We start from the raw sequence: 19,687 nt of genomic DNA, 5'->3' as shown, positions 1-19,687 counted from the left end.
ACAGTACAGATGAACCTTCAAAACATTATACCAGGTGAAAGAAGCCAAATACAAAAGGTCATATAAGGTATGATTCCACTTACAGAAAGATTAATAGTTCCCAAGGGGCTAGAATAGGGGGCAGAGATAATGGGCACAGCGTTTCTTTTTGGGGTAATGGAAATGTTCTGAAATTAGATAGTAGCGATGGTTGCACAATGTTGTGGATATTCTAAAACCAATGAATTATATACTTTAAATGTATTATTAACAGTATGTCAATTATATCTCAATGAAGTTATTTAAAATACTTTTAACAAAAAAGATAGGAATTCAATATATTTTAGAAGGATTCAAGTTTAAAAATACCAAGTCACACATCTTTAAATCCAGGTTAAAAAAAAAACCACTCATACACCTTTAATACCTTTTGAGCTTAAGGCCCAGCACATGTTTCAAACACATGAATATACAGATCCTTTTAAAGGTAAAGACTTAAAGGACTTCCAACATTTTTTTTTATAAATTATGTACAAGCCAAACTAGGTGTAAATTCATTCACATTTTACACAAATAAAACTACAGAACCACCCAACAACAAAAACATCAACATTATAGGAGGTTTGCTGAAAAAAAAAAATAGTCATCTGCTGTTTGAATGTAGTATAGACTACTATGGGTCTCTCTTGAGTTTGGCATGTTATGTATCATGTTTGTTGTGTATCATGATGACTCAATTTATCCACTTCTCTTTATCTGAAGTGCTCCAAACCTGCATGTGAGCAGCACGTCAGGACATCACATCACATGGCTTTCTCTTGGAAGCAGACCATAGTTTATGTATTAAGGGCAGACTCAGTTCTTATGAACCCAAACAGCTAAAGCAATTTAAACGTAAACATAAATCTAGGGACTGAAATTTTGTGACTATTCTATATAAGGAGGCAATTTGGATGACTCAAAATGTTTATTTTTGTTTCAGGTCATGAAATAAATATTACAATTCTCATAGAGAACTCATGGGTCACTTCCCAAGCCCCAAGGAAAATTAAAGTTTCAAAAATACTATGGTACCTAGAATTATATTCATTGATTCTAAAAGTTGTACATTTCCCCCCATTTTAATAGGTCTGAAATAAGGATGTTCTTAAAATTGATGGCATGTCATAGTTTAACTTTAAGTTTGTTTTTCTTTTTTACTCTCATAAAATATGTATGTTTCAATTGCTGCTATCCTGGATTACACGGAATACAGTATTAAATACTCCATAAAGAATGGATTAAATAAGATACAAATTAAAAAATATATAAAACAGACTGATTAAATAACTGAAAAAAAAGTAACAGTAGCAAAAGACAAACTTAAAAAGGGTACAACTTCACTTACCTGGAAAATCTACTACACAAATAAGAATCAGAATTCTATTTTAGTATAGTTCTAGTCTTCTAAGTCATAATTATGAGTAATTTCTTTATGAGAGGAATTAATTTATAAAACAATTATTTCATCAAATTTTACTTTAATTGGCACTTTTCCCCATTTATGTTAGGCCCACCAAAGTGGAGGGAAAATGAAGGTTTTTGAGTTAAAGATGGATTTAAATCTGCCCAGAACAAATCCAAGTTTCAGAAACTACCCAACTACCTAATTCACTGAAACTAATTCCTTGAGTATTATAATCAGATTCATGCCACTTATCTCAGAGTTCTTGAGAAATGCAATTTTAATATGTACATTGAACAAGTCAAAAAACATTTTAAGAAATCATGTTCTGCCTATGTAAAGACTGCTTTAGAAGCACACCAACAGAAAGAAACTCACATATGACTCAGAACTGATGAAAAACTTGATAGCAAGCAATAAGAAATATAACTACTATTTTGAGTAATGGATTTGTATCGACTATAAAGCAGAACCATGTATCATAAGCAAGTGAGTCACAAAAATCTCTTTAGATACTCAAGCACTTAAGAGAACTGATTTCAGATGCACTCACACATATCACAAATTCCATCTTTGAACAAGAAAATAAAAACAAATCTGACCATGTTCATATTAAAATTTTAATTCAATATTCATTTGTCGCAATTTCATTTCAAATAAATTACATTTTACAACCCTGGAATCTTGAAGACCAGTTGAGAAAACACTTAAAGGTTAAATCCAAATCCTAAATTATTACTTTAAAAACTATTTTGAATTAGCATTCAACCTTCTTGCATTACCTTGTAAAATGCCTGCCATTAGCATGTTTCTCCGTTATTTCCATATTTTTATCAAAACTAGAATCTGAAGAATTCTGTGCATTTTTTCTCAAAGATCTTGAAGCACGCGTCTGATGGTAGGTTTTGGCTTCCTTAACTGAAGACCCAGCCTTTAAGAAAAATCAAGAGAGCCATCTAAGTTTTTCTCTAGTCAAAATCCTGAAGTTAAACTCTTAAGAGTTTTCTCTCACTACATGTTCATTAAAAACTGCTTTTTTGGGCAGAATCATTTTGCATCTCCCTAAGAAACAAGTGTTAATATCTAGAATAATAATAATTTTGATAAACAAATATCAGCAATGTCTATGAAATGGCTAATATAAGATTCATTAATGGTTTGTAGTTCCAATCCATAACAAGCAAATTACATAGTAAAGTTTTCCACACTGATAAAAAGCTGTAATAGTTCCTAGCATTAAATACCCCTTTATTTTAAAGCTACAGAAATTAGAAAGATACATACATCATTGTCTGCCATGTAACTACTAGCAGTAACCTTAAAATAACTGAACTATATCAAAATTGTAATTTTGGCTTAAATGACAAAAAGGAATCACTACCATCTATTTCACATAGTTTCACCCAGAAAATACAGCAATTGAATTAAAACTGTTTAGGTATGTTAATCGGTCATAAAAACCACAATTCTCTGTAATTTAATTTTTGTTCAACAGCCTAGAGGTTCTCTCAGTTAGTGCGCTACTTCGTGAGCGACAGAGTTTCCCTCATAAAGTATTCAAAAGTTCATACACACCTCTCTGAAATTGTATAAAGGCTACTTATACATTAGAAGAGAAGGCAAAAGTACCTAGCAACTCTGTAATTCTATTCCTTACTACTCTGAAAGTTGAAAATTATAGAAAAATAGGCAGTGTTTTAAAAACACCAAGCAAGAGTTTCCCTGTGCCTTGCACACTGGTTTTACCGGGTCATTTCATTTTATTAGGACATTGTATCATTTAATTTTGTTCTAGGAAGACTATTTGACTAGTTCACAAGTAAAATAAGGATATTTATATCAAGGATTTGTGTAAAAATTAGACAAGTACTTCATAAGACATTAAGTGGTATGTATGATTTGTTACTACTTTTATAAGTGTACCTATATTTAAGAATGTTTGAAAAAGAATACCTCCACTTTAGGTAGGTGTATTATTTTTTAGATGAACACCTACATCTTAGAAGGGTGCAGTATGACAAAACTTTGCAAGGAGAATTTTAAGGGTATCTATTTCCATATTCTCAACTTTTCATATGTACTTTTTCTTAAAACTAATCTGAGGAGACATCTTACAAGGTATCCTCTTTTCTTTTCCCATTTTATAAAGGAAAAGTTATCTCTCTCTCTCTGATTCTTATTTTTGAATGGACCACCTCATGGCATTAAAAACCTTCCTAAAGTAAAAGAAAGAAAAACATTAGTGTAGGTGTTAAGAAATTGAAAGACAAAGCTAGGCAACAAATCTTTATTAGGTTGTTTCCAATTCTTTGTATTCAATAAAATTGAAAGGAGATTTAATCAATCTGAAAGACCATGAAAAATAATTTTTGGCAAGTGATTTTTCAGCATTTAAGACAGAAAAGCTAAGTGTCAGTCAAACAAAACTTGTTACTATCTACTTACATGTATGTTTCTCAGTGCCTTCTATAAAACAATAGAACTATGTCAAACATTGTCTTCAGAAGTAAGTAAGATTCATCCACAGATAATATGAACTAACTGGGTGGGTAAATGGACTTCAACCACATGAAATCCTGATGAAACCGTACTTTCCTTGTTTAATCACTTTTAATCAAGATAGATGTTTTTGTTGTTTTGATCAATAGTAATAATTACAGAAATTCAATACACAAAAATTTCATTTCCTAGGGCCTTGTGTTCACAGAAAAATGGAAAGATTTGTAAGTATGAAAGGATAACTAGTAAATGACTTCCAAGCATAAAAACAGATCAAGATAAAATGCTGTGGGTTAAGTGGATTCGAAGCTTACTTAGAGGGAAAAAAAAAATCAAGGAAAAATTTGACTGCTAAAAGAGCTTGTTTGTATACTATTTTTTAATGTTCCAATCAGGTATAAAATAACTATGGCTTTTAGGTTCCAGTGGATATAAAAGTCTGATGTAATAGTTTTATTTTTTATCATTATCATTAAAACATGATAGAAATTATCTCCTTTGTAAACCAATGGGAGTGAATGAACCTTAGACGGCAGCCTAAAAATGTACAAGAGACCATGGAGCTGAAAATTTTAGGAATTCTTAGGCGGAAACTTTCATGACACTGGATTTGGCAAAGATTTCTTAGAAATAATCCCAAAAGCACAAGACAACAGGAAAAAAATAGGTAAGCTGGACTTTGTACAAATTAGAAACTTTCATACAAAGGACATGATCAACAGAGTGAAATGAAAAGCCATAGAATAGGAAAACTTATTTCTAAATCAAGTATCTTACAAAGGATTGATATCCATAATATATAAAGAATTCCTATGTTTTAGCAACAAAAAGCAAAGTTAAAATGGGCAAAAGACATGGATAGACGTTTCTCCAAAGAATATATACAAATGGTTGATAAACACATGAAAAGATGTTCAATGCATCTAGTTACAGGGAAATACAAATCAAACCAACAATGAGATGCCACTTCACCTCATTAGATGGCTGTTATATGAAAGAAAAAATAGGTGTTGGAAGGATGTTGAGAAATTGAAATCCTTGTGCACTGCTGGTGGGAATGTAAAATGGTACAGCCACTGTGGAAAGTGATATGGCAATTTCTCAAAAAATTAAACATAGAATTACCATATAATCCAGCAATCCTATTTCTGAGTATAAACTCAGAAGAAGTGAATGCAGGGACCTGAACAAATACCTACTCATAGCAGCATTATTCACTATAGCCAAAAGTTGGAAGCAGTCCAAGTGTTCACTGACAGATGAATGGATTAAAAAATATGGTACATATGATGGAGTATTAGTTAGCCTTAAAAAGGAAGGAAATTTTAACACATTGATACAACATGGATGAACCTGAAGACACTATGCTAAGTAAAATAAGGCAGATTAAAAGGGCAAATATTGCATATATCCTCTTATTGTATATTTCCTCCTTTTGAAGCTCTCAGAATAGTCAAATTCATAGAAAAAATGGTTGTTGCTAGGGGATAGGAGAAAGGAAGAATGTAAGAATGTGGAGTTAGTGTTTAATGGATATAGAGTTCCAGTTTTAGAAGACAAAAATATTCTGGAGACAGTGATGGTTGCAGAGCAATGTGAATGTACTTTTTGCTGCAGAACTGTACACCTAAAAATGGCTAAAATGGTAAATTTTGTTATCTATATTTTATCATAATAAAATACAGTAAATGTTAATATTCCTGGGGATAATAAAACCAAAGTCCCATTTGTTTCCATAGAAGAAAAAAAGGAGGGGGATGCTAAATAATAGAAAAAAATAATTCCCTGACATCTTATAAGTGTTATAAGTGAATTTTGGCTTACATTAACTCACATAATGAGTGGCTTTGTTCATTCTCCCTAAATAAGCAGTAGACATCAAGAAAGGCTCTCCGTTACAGTGGGGAGAATCACCTATATAGAAGTACATACCAAGGAATTAAAAAATACCAACAACTTTCAAAAATGTTTCTTAAAAAAAAAAAAAAATATAATATATATATATATATATATATATATATATATATATAAAAGCAGTACATGCCTATTATAATTGGAAAACTGATGCACAAAGATAAAACTATCATCCTTAATTTCAGCTATCCACAGATAACCACTGTTAATAACCTTTTGGCACATAAACCAATTTTTTCCTATGCAAACATTGAAATGATTTTTAATTTGGGATAATATTATTTACATTTTATAAGTTCTTTCTAGTAGTACAAACATTTTCCCATATCATGAAATATTCCAAAAAATCTTTTAAAATGAATTCGTATATTGCAGCCACTACCTGAATCTACTTAACAAATTGCTTAATGTATTATATTTAGACTTTCTGCAATTTTGTTTATAAATATACCTCCACATGAATTAATATATGTACATCTTATTTCCTAATGAAAGTAGTACATGTATGAAATCAGTCACACTTTAATACAGCTAATCAAAATAATTCAAGAGATAAGTTAAATGCCAACTATTAACACTAACACTGGATGATAGAAATAAGGACTTTCACTTTCTATTTTTTACATTTTTACAACACATATATTACTAGAAAAAATTTTCCTACGAAGCAAAAGCAAAGAGAAAACACAATCTGAAAACTAAACCTGGAGATGTGTAGTATCCTCATTTATTCTTTGGCTAAAATCTACTTAAATATTGAAAGCAATGACAATTCTTTAAAAGTCAAGTTAGTTCTAAAAGCAGTAAAAAGATTTGTTAAGATTTTAAGTTTGTTCTAACTTTGCAGAATCTACAAGTTAACATAGGGAGTGTGCAACAATAGAATAAGCAAAGTTCTTCCCCTTAGCAACTTAATTGCTTAATAGAAACATTCTAATGTTATTTTCCCACAAAAGATCAAGCTTATTTAAAGCTTTAAATTCATGACCAAAAATACAAGTCAGTTGAGTCGATTCAAGTATCAATTCAACAAAAGAGGTTTAAACAGGATTTTTAAAAAGTTACAGTACTAACATAAAATGTTCATCCAGACTTAAAGACTCCTTGAAATCTTGAGCAGCAGCTTATTTTCAAGAACAATGGTATACGTTATACCCAGTATATTTGTGATGCCCCTCCTTAGCTTCATGTTTAAACACAGGTGGGGCCAATTCCTCACCACCAAACTATTCTACCATTTGCTTTCTTCGGGTATGGCTCTTTCAGGAGATCTAAAACTATCTGTCAAAAGCTCAGTCCAAAGGCCTCTGCTCTACCTAACTGACTTCTATGGAGTTGATCACTCCCTTCTTTAAATGCTTTGATCCCTTTATTTACCTAACTCTTTTGTTAACCATTTCATTCTCTTACTCTTAAAATACAGCCATTGATCCAGCTTTTAAAAATATTTTTGTGCTTTTCTTTGTTTTCTATTCACCTTTAAGGATTCAACTGTCACTTCTATAAAGATGACTCCCAAATACACATAGTCCTAACATCTCACCAAACTCTGGCATCATATTCCCAATGATCACTGCTCACCTCTTCAGTGGAAACACTGCCTTCCCCTCCTTGTATGTGAACAACTTGCAGACCCCTTGCATTATTATTTGGCATTTTTCTCTGCGTTTCACCTACTATTACCTTAATTTAATTTAGGCTCTAGTTTTCTCTGCTCTGGTCTATTGTGGTAAGAGCAAACTACTTAAGAGCCCAAACCCTTAAAGATAGACTGCCTAAGATCGATTCTTGGCATGTCACTTAGAGCTGTACAATCTTGTACAAGTTATGTAAGATCTCTATGCCTTAGTTTTCATATCTATAATGAAGATAACAATAGTTACTTTATAGGGCAAGGGTTACATAAATGGTAGCTATTAATATTGTAATCTTTCAGTCTTCCAAATTCCAGATCTGACTATAATCCATCCTAAACATCTTAAGCAGGGGTTTTTCTCATCAGATCCTTGTTCTAAAACTTCCAACTCCTAAACCTAAAATCAAGGACCCGTCTAATCACAAACTGACAAAAATGGACTACCTATTACTGCCCCCAAACAACCACACTCTCTCAACTGCAGAGCAGCCATGTCAACAAACTCCAGAGAGCAACATTTACTGCCACATATCAAAACCTCCCTATCCATCCTTAGTGATACTTCATTGAGCTGTATATTTTTTCATATTTCTACATGGTGTTATGCTTCAGGTTTTAAAAGTTCTCCCACATATTGCACATATCAGTGTGAAGTTTGGAGTATCCTTCCAGACTTTTAATAAATACACAACTATTTAAAAACCAAAAATAGTGCTTTTTACATACTATAGGATATTTTACTTAACAACATACAGAAAAATCTATGAAAATGCAACCCAAAAGTAACATACAATCATCACCAAAAACCCCTGCTATTACCCCCCTTAAGTGACTTTTCAGAATAAGAACCCTGAATTTAATGAATCAAAGAACCTCAGACCTCTGAAAGTACAGAAATAGACAGCAGTTAGTCTGACTCTGGGGGAAAAAGAAACCATAGAAGGGGCATCCAAACTCATAACCACTGGATGAAAATAGAAGTTTAAAAAACAAACAAATAATTTAAAGCAACAACAAAAAAACTCAGGTATCCCATACAAGTCAGAGAAAAAAAATAAATCCGTAAGCCCCCGTGTGAGATCATATTTAAAATGTAAAAGTAGAATGTGTTGAATAGATGACTATAGGAACCTAAAGAACTTGAAGGTCTGCCTCTGAGATTAAATAAACAAAAATCCAAGTTAACGAATTAATATGAATAATTCAACCATCTTTAAAAGTAACCTAGACTAAGAAATGCTCTGTCAAAAAACACGTGGCTGAGCCAAGACTAAGAAATACCCAACTACCATGAGAGTGACCAAGATGTTTCTGAAATGCATGATTGATGTAAAAAAAAAAAGCAAGCTATAATCAAATCAAGTGTACTAAATGGAAAGTCCCTGAATTAGAAGATAATCAATCACAAAGGTATGTTTCATTTTTAATCCTGGGGGGCTTCATCAACACAAATACATTACCCCTTGGGACTATCCATGTCTTTTGATCCAATCTCATGCTCACAAATATTCCTCTGGTTATAATTTAGTCTTGGGAGGATTTATAGAAGAGAGGAGTTATCATGTTTCAAAAAAATATAATCCCTACTGAAAACCCTGATTTAGAAAAAAAACCTTCTCACCCTACAACATCCAGCTGGGCCCTAACTGTTCAACCACAACATACCACTGAGATGGCATTTATGGCAAACAGTTCCTGTATATGGCTGTATTAGATCTCCTCTGCTTGATTAAGTTCCTTTAGAGCAAGGACAATCAATAATAAATATTATGCACCTACTACACTCTAGGTTCTGTTCTAGGTGCTAGGGATACACCACTGAACAAGAGGTCAAAACTCAAATCCTTATAGAATACATCCTGATTTGGAAGACATACAAATATAAAAACATAACCAATTATAGTAGAATGTTAAAAGGTAACAAGTGCTAGGAGAACATGAAGCAGAGTAAAGAGGCAGGTAGAGCAGAGTGATTTGAGTTTTAAATACAGTGGTTAGGGTAAGCATCATTGACAAGGTGAAATTTTAGCAGAACAGATTCCTAGGTTCTCCTAAGTAGTACTTGTAGTAGTTCTATGTCTTATTGTAAAGGTGAATTTGAGCAAGTTATTTGTGTCTCTGCCTCAGTTCTCCCACCTGCAAAACAAAGGTAATCATACCTACCTCATAAGGTTATGAAGACTGAGTTAACATTTGTAAAATTCTTGGAACACATTAAGCACTGAGTTCTGAGATTTTTTTTTCGTGGTTGTTCTAATTTCTAAAAAATCCAAAGGTAAAGGAATGGGTCATGTAGGTATCTGGGGGAAGAGTGTTCCCAATAGAGAGTAGAGTAAGTGCAATGGCCCTGCTTTTAAAGGAACATGTAGGCCAGTATGGCTGGAATAGACTGGTTTTGCAAAAGGGAGAATGGATGAGATATCACGGTAAAGGAAGAGGGTATAGGGATGCTCCCAAACTTTTAAACTTTTACACCTGAGATACGGATTTTTGAGCAGAGGAGGGATCAGCTGTTTTGATTTTTAGAAAGATCTGTAAGCTATAGTGAGAACTGATTGTTAGGGGAGAGGAGCATTATATATAAGGGTAGAAAACATGGAGGTCAGTCCAGAATCTATTTTAATAATCCAGGAAAGAGACTATAGCTTGAACCAGCATGGCAGCAATGGAGAAGCTGAGAAGTGGTTAGATTCTGAATATTTTTTTAAATAAAGCCAACATAATTTGCTAATGTGAAATGAGAAAGGTGTCAAGAATGACTCTTAACATTTCTGGCCTGAAGAACTGGAAAGATGGAGTGGCCATTAAAATTGACTGTGGTCTTAATAGCTGACAATGACTGAGTCCTAACGATATGCCAAGTGTTCAGGTCATTTCCTTACATGCACAGTCAAATTTAATCCTCTCTATGCATGTATGGAATTACACTATAACAAGTGTAGGAACCTCCTGATTATTGGTAAGCTGAAATTCAAAACTAAGTTGTTACTTAACCAGTATTCAATACATCATTATTACAGTCACAGGACCTAGCATTGTCCTGAAGATAATAAATAACTATTTAGTGAAATAATTAGCTTTTCTGAACATAGGCTACTAAGTCGTGACTCTATCTAGTTCAGGCAGAAGTGTCTGGCCTCCCCAGACCTCTGCCAACTTCTGCATAGGTCTGCAATGGATGCTTAAAGTCAGGAAATTGTCTTTTCAATTCAGAATCACAATTTAAACAACTAAAATAGACTCACTCCCCTCAGTAAAGGAGCAACTAGCATGGCCCATCTACAAAAGATACTGACAACTAGTCCATATAGTGATCATTCCCTTGACTATGCTTTGTCACTTTCTCCCACTACACATACCTCCTCTTGGCCTCTTATTCTGACTTCCTCAGTTCCTAACCGCACCCCCGCCCGTCCTGTTATTCCCACCCCCACGCCTACCCTCCCTCCAACAGAACTAGGCTACTTCCTGAGGCTTTAATTTTACTAGTGTTGCTTCCCCAACTTCTTCAACCTTTTGTTAATGCCGTCCCCCCCACCTGTCCCTTTTTCAGCAGCTGGGAGATGGAGGGTCTCTCTCCCTCAGTCTTAAATCGGCCAAGCAAAAATCCTATCTGTACTTCGGACCTAGAAGAACCACTTCTTTCAAGGTGTCTTTACTGCCCCACCCCCTTTGGGAACTTACCCTACGGACACCGTTTATAACTGCAGCACCATACACTAGAAAAACGTTTTGGAGACAGAGGATCAAAGTGTCAATTTTAGATTTACCACTTACTGGTTGGTTACCTTTTGGGTCCGTTTTTCATGTCATACAAGTATCCATTCTCGTGGAGGTGTTACAAGGCTCAAGTGAAAAAGATGTACATAAAATGTTCATCTCCATCCTTCCACATTACATTATGCAACCTGGTATTATTCACTGCGCTTATTAACGAACCTCTCTGGATCGTAAATAACGGTCAGGGACCCTGAGTTACAATCTTCCTAGCCCCTAAAACATTTATTATGCATGCAGTAAACGCATCAGTACTGGGCTGCACTCGATTTACGCGAACCTAGAGCATGAGTCTGGGCGACTGGTTAGGGAGATGGGGGGTGGGGCAGCCAACAAACCCAAGGCTTGGCCTCCAACTGCAATTCAGTTCTGGAGGGCTTTGGTTTTCTTTTGCATAAAGGCTGGTGGTAACGAACTTAGTCCTCTCCCAGCAGCCCGAACACTTCACCAGACCCACACCCCTTGGGCTCCGGTTTTGAGAAGCCTTCCATTTTACTTGTCCTCTGCAACACTCCTCCCCCACCCCCACCAACTGTCACTCCGACCGCGCCGCCCACCCAGGCGCTGCGGGCAGCCCCACAGGCCCGGCCCGAGGAGCCCGCCCTGGAACGGTACTCACGCCCGCGGCGCCCGTGAGGCCTGCAGACCGCTCAACAGGGCCGGCCGAGCGGAGCTTCCTCCGGCCGATCTGCGCCAGGTTGAAGAACTTGCTGGACAGGTCCAGGGAGTCCGTGGTCAAGGCGGCGGAATGGCTGTGCAGCTCCAGGCTGCTGCGGAGAACTACCATCTCCTCTGCCTCCTGCCCCGGGCGTCCGCTGCGGGAGACCAGAGCGAGGTCCACGCAGCAACAACCGCCCGGCTCTTCCGCGCTCCGAATTCTGGCGCCACAAGCTCAGCGCCAGCGACCGCAGCGCGCGCGCCCAGAATCCCTCCGCACCTGTCCCGCGCACGCCGGCACCCTCCAACTGCAAGCTCGAAACTTTCCTGCCGTCTGTAAGTAGGGACGTCGGGCCACAGTTGAGGAGAACCTGCTCCCACAATGTTCAGGACCCGAGCGGGCAGTGGTGGGAGAACGCTGGCTTCTTTTTCTCTTATAGTTCCGGCTCACTAAACTCGGCGGAGGGAGACGGCGGGTAGGGGCAAGAGGTCCGTTTGGAATTTTGGCGCGTGGTCGTCGGAGGAGGGGAGGGAGGCCCCCGCCCACCCTGATTGGCTGGCGGGGCCTGGCCGCTCCTCCCCGTCCCTCGCGACACCTGCCTTCAGCTTCCCGCCAAGCAGGATTCAAATGCAAAATGCCCAGTCCTTCATCGGAGGGGAAAAAGCACTTGGCTTCTGATGGATTTTGACCTGGATCTTTAAAAGCTTTTTACTGATAGCTTAACCAAAACAAGTTAACAGCAACAACAACAGCAAAAATAGAAAAGGATCTAAAAGCGGGCAGTCACAGTAGTATAGTCATGGACGCAGATTCTGACCCCAGTGCTGCCATAACCCACATGTCCGATCATGAGCAAATTATTCACCTTTTCCCTGTCTTAAAATCCTCATCTGTAAATTAACTATAGTATTAATACCTATATACACTCACGCAAAAAAAAAAAGGTGCTACTATTACAGAATTACAGAAAATGGCTTCTCTAAGATTACAGCAATTATGTGTAATCATTCCTGAATGTGAATGACTTTGAAATAACATGCTGAATGATACGATAATGAGGAGTCCTAGTGAAACAATTACTGATTTATTAACTATATTTCCTTAATTCGACATTTAGTAAGTTTATCAAGCATCTATTAATTGTTTAAGCACTGGAGATACAGCAGTGAATGAAAAGAACGAGAATGCCCTCATGGAACTTAAATTCTGGTGGAAGGAGAAAGACAATAAAGTAAATAAGTGATGTTAAAAGGCAGTAAGTGTTACAGAGAAATACGAGGTAGAGAAGTGAAAGGGAAGCATGCAATTTTAAATAGGGTAATTAGGGAAGGTCTTACAGAGAAGTCTAGGCAAATACCTAAGGCAGGTTATGTATATCTTGGAGAAGTGAAATGCAGGAGGAGGAAATGAGAACAGGCCAATGAGATTAAAAAGGCAAGAGCCTCTAAGAGGAGATCCTGCAGGGCTGTGGACCTCCGCTTTAAGCCTTTTTACTTTTTATTATAAGTAAGATAAAAAGACATCACAGGGTTTGAACAGAGGAGTGACTTTTATTCTGGCTTTTTGAAAGAATCTCACTAGCTGCTGCATGGAGCAAGCCCTAAGCAGTATTTAGGACATACTTACACTAAAAAAAATGTATCTGAACTTCAGTTTTAACTGGGTGTCCAGTTAAAATATTTTTATTTGCTAAATCTGGCAGCCCTAATTAGGAGGATTTATCCAGATTTGTCACTGCAATTATCCAGTCAAGAGATGATTGTGACACAGACCCATATGAGAGCAGTGGAGGTAATGAGAAATAGTCACATTCTGTGTTATGTTTGGAAGAAAGAGCCAACTGACTTTGCTCATTAATTGTATTTACACAGGAGGGAAAGAGAGAGTCAAGGATGGGTCCAATGTTTGTGTTTTGTTTGTTTGCCTGAGCTAAAGGAAAGATGAAACCGCACTTAGTGGAGAAAGCTATGGCTAAAGCAAATTTGGAGGGAATGTCAGGAATTACTTTTGACACACATTTAAGGTACAAAAGTTTCAAAAAGCTGAAAACAGTCTGAATGTCCTTTGGTGGGGTCTCAATGAAGAAGAATGCTATACACTCATTAAAAATATGTTATCTCTGTTAATTTATATGGAAAATTGGGCACAATGCATTATAACTTGTTGAGAAACTGCAAAGAAATAGGTATATGTGTATACTTGCATTGGAAAAAGTCCAGAAGAAATCACAACAATGTATTAATGGTTAATTTCTGGATGGTAATATTATCGTCGTTTTGAGGTTTCTTTATACTTTTCTCAATTTCTCTGAATTTTTTAATATTGACTATGCATTACAATAGAAAAATAAAGCTTTAAAATTATTGCTTACCCAATATAAATGAAAGAGGAAAGAACAATATTTAAATTAGCATAGTCTACCCTTATGATACATGCACTTTTCTTTATACATATTATGCCTCAAAAAAAATTTACTAAACTCTACCTAAAAGGCATATGAATTTCTGATCTTGTTAGATATTATCAAATTGACCTTCACAGAAGTTATAGCAGTCATTTTAGTTTATTTACAGTAAGAAATAGAAATTTCAGAACATCAAGAGACAGAGACAGCCAAGCAGTTTATCTTCCTTTATTCTCTCTCCAGTGATGATCACATTTGCTTCAGCCTTTGGTATGATAAGTTAAATTTTGTACCTCAAAAGGATATGTCCAAGTCCTAAACTGGTACCTGTAATTGTGACCTTATTTGGAAGTAGAGTCTTAGTGGATGTAATTAAGGATCTTGAAATGAGATTTTTCTGGACTTATGGTAGACCCTAAATCCAGTGACTAGAATCCTTATAAGAGACCAAAGAAGGTGATGTGACCCACAGAAGCACACACAGGAGAGGATATGAAGATGGAGGCAGAAACTGGAGTGTTGCTTCTATAAGCCAAGGAACACCAAGGATTGCTGGCAACCACCAGAAGCTATGAGAGAGGCATGAAACAGATTCTCCCTCAGTGTATCCAGAAGGAACCAACCTTGCCTGACACCTTGATTTCAGACTTCTGGTCTTCTGAATGTGAGAGAATAAATTTCTTCTTTTTATTTAAGCCACTTCATTTGTAGTAATTTGTTACAGCAACCTTAAGAAACTTGTAAAGCTGGTCTGGAATTGGTCTTTGACAGGTAATATTCCTTTCCATTTCCTGTTTTAGCTATTGTAGATAGGAGTGACTTGATTTAGGAAAAGGAGGGACAATAGAAACAGGTTCTTTCCTACAGGCCCTGACTGCTTAAAGAAAAGTCAAGTGTTTTTTTTCTAGTGTGTGACAGAAGAGAGGGCTGAGGTAAAAGTTAATCATAATTCCATTACCTCATTTGAGATGAGGTCATAGGTGGGTCCTTTCTGTTCTTTCGTAACAAAGTTAGAAAGTGATCACAATTTGCACAGGATTTCTTCCAGGAATTTTGTAAATGTGACCTACTTAAATTTGGTAGCTAATCTCACTGATGGCCCATATATGAGGAAAAATCATTCAATCACAAGGGAGTGTATGTTGGGGGTCAAAGTTGACATTTGACATTTTTTAACTACTCTGATTTTAAACAGACACCTCTCCTATCTGAGAGATTTTCCCTTTGAGTGGGTTTGGGTTAGGCAGGGCCCCACCTCCCTTGATGGAAATCCTACAGGGACAGATAACCTGGCAACTAGGACGCAGGACTGTGACCTCAGCTCAGTCAGTGGGCTGCCCCCATCTCGGACATTCATTGCCTCTTGAAAGAGTGACCCAAAGATGAAGGGCAGAGGTTCTTCATGGTGGCAGCAGCAGAGAGCATAGAGGCAAGAACATTCATGGTGGCATCCTAGTCAGCTGATTCTTGGATTCTTGGAGCCTTGTATCAGTGTGAACTGGCTGTGCTTCCTCTCCTCCACCCCCCTCTTCCCTCCCCACATCCTTCTGAATTTGATTTCCTGTTTAAGTTAGCCACAGATGGTTTCTGTTGTTCGCAACCAAAAGCTCTCACTGATATAGAGGCTTCAGATTAGAAGGGGGAGTTTTACCAGCGGTTTCCAAGGACAGACACTGATAAAACAAAGGTTGGGGAGACATGTGGGACAGAAACACTTTTGAGGTCAAGGGGATGGAGGGTTAAGAGAGGGGTTAGGTGGGAACAGGAAGTGAGCTGGAAGATACGTCATAATTTTATGATGTGGTTTCCAGATTTTACCTCTTCATCAGGCTCTCCTGAATATACTTCAATTTCTCAATTTTCATATGTAAGGTGTGGTTTACAGCCCTGAGTCTAATACCACAGGCATGGGCTGGCCCATGCAAAGGGCACTGGAATTTTTGCCTCCTTGCCACCCCATTCTAAGTAAAATGAGTAGCATTGCATTCTACCCCAGCCCAACTTCCTACCCCCAATGTTGAGATTCCCCCACCCTGAGTTCCCATGGTACATTGCTGTCTTAGCACTTACTGCTTTATATTGAAATTATCCCACTAACATAGGAAAGTAGTAATCAAATAAATGCACATTAAAATAACAATGGGAATGCCATGTTATTTTCCTTTTTTTTTTGTTTAATAATAATACCCAATGTGATATTGAGGTATAGGCCCATTTCTTTAAAGCAATATAGCAACATATATCAAGGGACCTGGAAAATATTTATAACCTTTGGCCCAGGAATTCCACTTTAAGGACTCCATCTGAAATGTAATAATCAGAAGCATGGGCCAGGACTTAGGTACGAAGATGTTAATCTCAGCTTTATAGTAGCAGGATCTGAAAACTAACTAAATGTACAAGAGTAGGAGAAAAATCGAGTAAGCAATAGTCTGTCCATGCAGCTCTTTATATTACTGTTGATAAATTTGGTATTTTAGACATATAAAAAAAATTTTATTACAAAGTAATGCATGTAGAAGTGTCAAGCAATACAGAAATGTAAAAAATAAAGGTACAGTTGCTCTGTGTGATTGCTATGAAGAAAAAGGAATTTTCTCTTTCCATGGGGGTTGCTAAGCCTGAAAAATATGTATATGGGGCTGCTCGTGGCCATCCTCCCCACAGCAAGAAGTCAGTCAAATCACCTCAGAATGAAGCCAAGCCCTGAGAAGCCGTCTGAGAGGTGGAGAGAAAGGTCTGGGGAAGTGATTCTGCTTGTAGTCCCTTGAGACCCTGGTTTCTGCAACTTATCCTTCGAGAGCCACTTCGGTATCCTTCCTGTTAAAGGAACTGAAAGACAGCATTTCCGCCTTGACTTTTAACTTAATGAGTCATGACCAATATAACCAGGCCAGCTGTTTTGTTGGAATCAAATTATATGGTTTGTGCTAGAATCCTACTCTAATGATCAATTAATTCTTCCAACAACATGAAATAAGGTCCATTTGGCATGAAATGGGCTTGGTAAACCACTAGAGGCCCCCAAATAATCACCTTTTCTTTATGGTCACATATCATCCTGGGAATAGGCAACAAGTTCACCAGGGTACAGTGTCTGGAATACATACTTTTTTCCTTTTATGAACCTCAAGACAGCAAATACTCAAATGTAGTCTTACGTCATTTCCTCCAACATATTTTCTTAAAGATCCATAAGAAAGGCTTTGGGTCATATCTAAAGCACTTTCAGTGTGCTGGGATTTAACTCATCTGGGTCTGAAGATTTTTAACCATTTAAGGCAACTTGATGCTTTCTATACTGCACCTATCAGCTTTGATTTCCTCTTACTGCTCTTATTCTTTACAGCTTGAGCATCATTTTCTTTGATAGAGAAAATACAAGCAAAATAGATGTTGAGTATTTGTTTTCTTTCAGTTGTCTGATCATATATCATATGGTCCCAAGCATTGGGATCATTTCTTCTTTTAGCTTTTAATATTGAGCATTAAAAATACTCCCCCAGTAAAACATAAAACCCCCTTTTAAAATTAAACTTCAGTGTATTATGTGCTGCCATCTTCCTGAATCTCTCCTTTCACATACGTGGCTTATTTTTTTTTGGTATCATTAATCTACAATTACATGAGGAACATTATGTGTACTAGACTCCCCCTGTCACCAAGTACCCCCCACATACCCCATTACAGTCACTGTCCATCAGCGTAGTAAGATGCTGTAGAATCACTACTTGTCTTCTGTGTTTTACAACCCTCCCCGTGTCCCCCCCTACGTTATGTCTGCTAATAGTAATGCCCCCCTTTTTTCCCCCTTATCCCTCCCTTCCCACCCATCCTCCCCAGTCCCTTTCCCTTCAGTAACTGTTAGTCCATTCTTGGGTTCTGTGATTCTCCCGCTATTTTGTTCCTTCAGTTTTTTTCTTTGTTCTTATACTCCACAGATGAGTGAAATCATTTGATACTTGTCTTTTTCTGCCTGGCTTATTTCACTGAGCGTAATACCCTCTAGCTCAATTTATGTTGTTGCAAATGGTAGGATTTGATTTCTTCTTATGGCTGAATAATATTCCATTGTGTATATGTACCACATCTTCTTTATCCACTCATCTAGTGATGGACACTTAGGTTGCTTCCATTTTTTGGCTAATGTAAATAGTGCTGCAATAAACATAGGGGTGCATATGTCTTTTTCAAACTGGGCTGCTGCATTCTTAGGGTAAATTTCTAGGAGTTGAATTCCTGGGTCAAATGGTATTTCTATTTTTAGTTTTTTGAGGAACCTCCATACTGCTTTCCACAATGGTTGACTGTGGCCCTTTTTTATATTTTCCTTTGTTATGTATCCCTCTTTCAAACCCCTGCCCTTTAACATCTTAATTTCATTGTGTACTGGCTTCTTTGAATGCATCTCTTATTTTTTCTTCATCCAGATCTTAGGAATTTGTAGGTCAGAAGAACCTCGTTACTCCTAAAACATCCCTTTTTATAGTCTCTGCCATGAAATCATGTGAATTGTTTTAATTTTTTTTCAACTTAAAAAGTAATTCCAACTTAGGAAATTTAAGGCATAAAGAAAGCAAACTATGGAAGAAACTGTTGGCTCTCTTCTACCACCTCTCTTCAATATTGTTTGCCCAGCAACTGCAGACCACCTCCCACCTGGGTAAACCAGAGAACTTCTCTGCTGTCAGGTAGCCAACCCATGCCCTCTCCAACAAGATACCTTTTCTAGTTTGTCTGAAGTACTCTTCCTTAGCCCTAGATACCATATGGAATTTCCTTATATCTTACAGTTACACTTTTATCATAGTTAATTCTTGACATTCAACTTCCCTCCAGCAATGCAGAGAATGGGGCAGAGGGAAGTGACACTAACAAGTGGTGTCGCGATGCTGTGGGAGCCAGGGAGTCAGCAAGAAGGCCTTCAGAATGCCAGAGGGAATGGAGGGGTTTGGGGAAGAAGTTAGGGGAAGGACTGACTTCTCAGAGTGTGGCCCTGCCTGCCACAAATTAATGTGTGCAGGCATAAAGGACTTACTGAAAGAGTATGGGCAGGTGGCTGCCTGCAGCCTCGAAGGACTGGTTCTGTGTCAAGAGGGCTGCAAAAAGGTTACTGCCAACTGCCAAGCTAAAGCTGCAAGGTCGCAGAGGGACGGTGTCTGGGGCAGACCCCCCTGGATGTTCTCATGACCACACTCCGAACTCTTGCCCTAGCCCAGAAACTGCAGGGTTCTTCTTTTGGCATGCTTTGCTGAAAAGGCTTAACATGATGGTCATTTTAAAGGAGCGATGCTTAAAGGAATTCCATTTTTATCATAGAGCCTTTATTTGAAATGTGCATTCAGAGCTGAGAGGCAAAAAAATGAAACTGATGCA

The 19,687-nt window shown here is 37.3% G+C and overlaps 1 protein-coding gene across 5 annotated transcripts in view; it reads right to left on the bottom strand.

Annotated features, from left to right (window-relative positions):
- Positions 1-13,585, bottom strand: part of ATAD2 (ATPase family AAA domain containing 2) — a 94,160-nt gene extending 80,575 nt beyond the window's left edge. For 3 of the 5 annotated variants that reach the window (XM_073230057.1, XM_073230056.1, XM_073230060.1), the window contains exons 1-2: positions 11,869-13,585; positions 2,206-2,354 (exon numbers count right to left, since the gene is read on the bottom strand). In XM_073230057.1, the coding sequence (XP_073086158.1) occupies positions 2,206-2,354; positions 11,869-12,036 (317 nt within the window). In that variant the 5' untranslated portion in view covers positions 12,037-13,585. Of the gene's footprint in view, positions 1-2,205; positions 2,355-5,746; positions 5,837-11,868 lie in introns of all 5 variants that reach the window. The other 2 variants (XM_073230059.1, XM_073230058.1) reach the window with 2 other exon arrangements.
- Positions 13,586-19,687: the final 6,102 nt, after the last annotated feature.

This window comes from Manis javanica, chromosome 2 (genome assembly GCF_040802235.1).
Source record: "Manis javanica isolate MJ-LG chromosome 2, MJ_LKY, whole genome shotgun sequence".
NCBI classification, from domain to species: domain Eukaryota; kingdom Metazoa; phylum Chordata; class Mammalia; order Pholidota; family Manidae; genus Manis; species Manis javanica.
The sequence above is the reverse complement of the archived record's forward strand: the minus strand, read 5'-3'. Positions and strand labels throughout refer to the sequence as shown.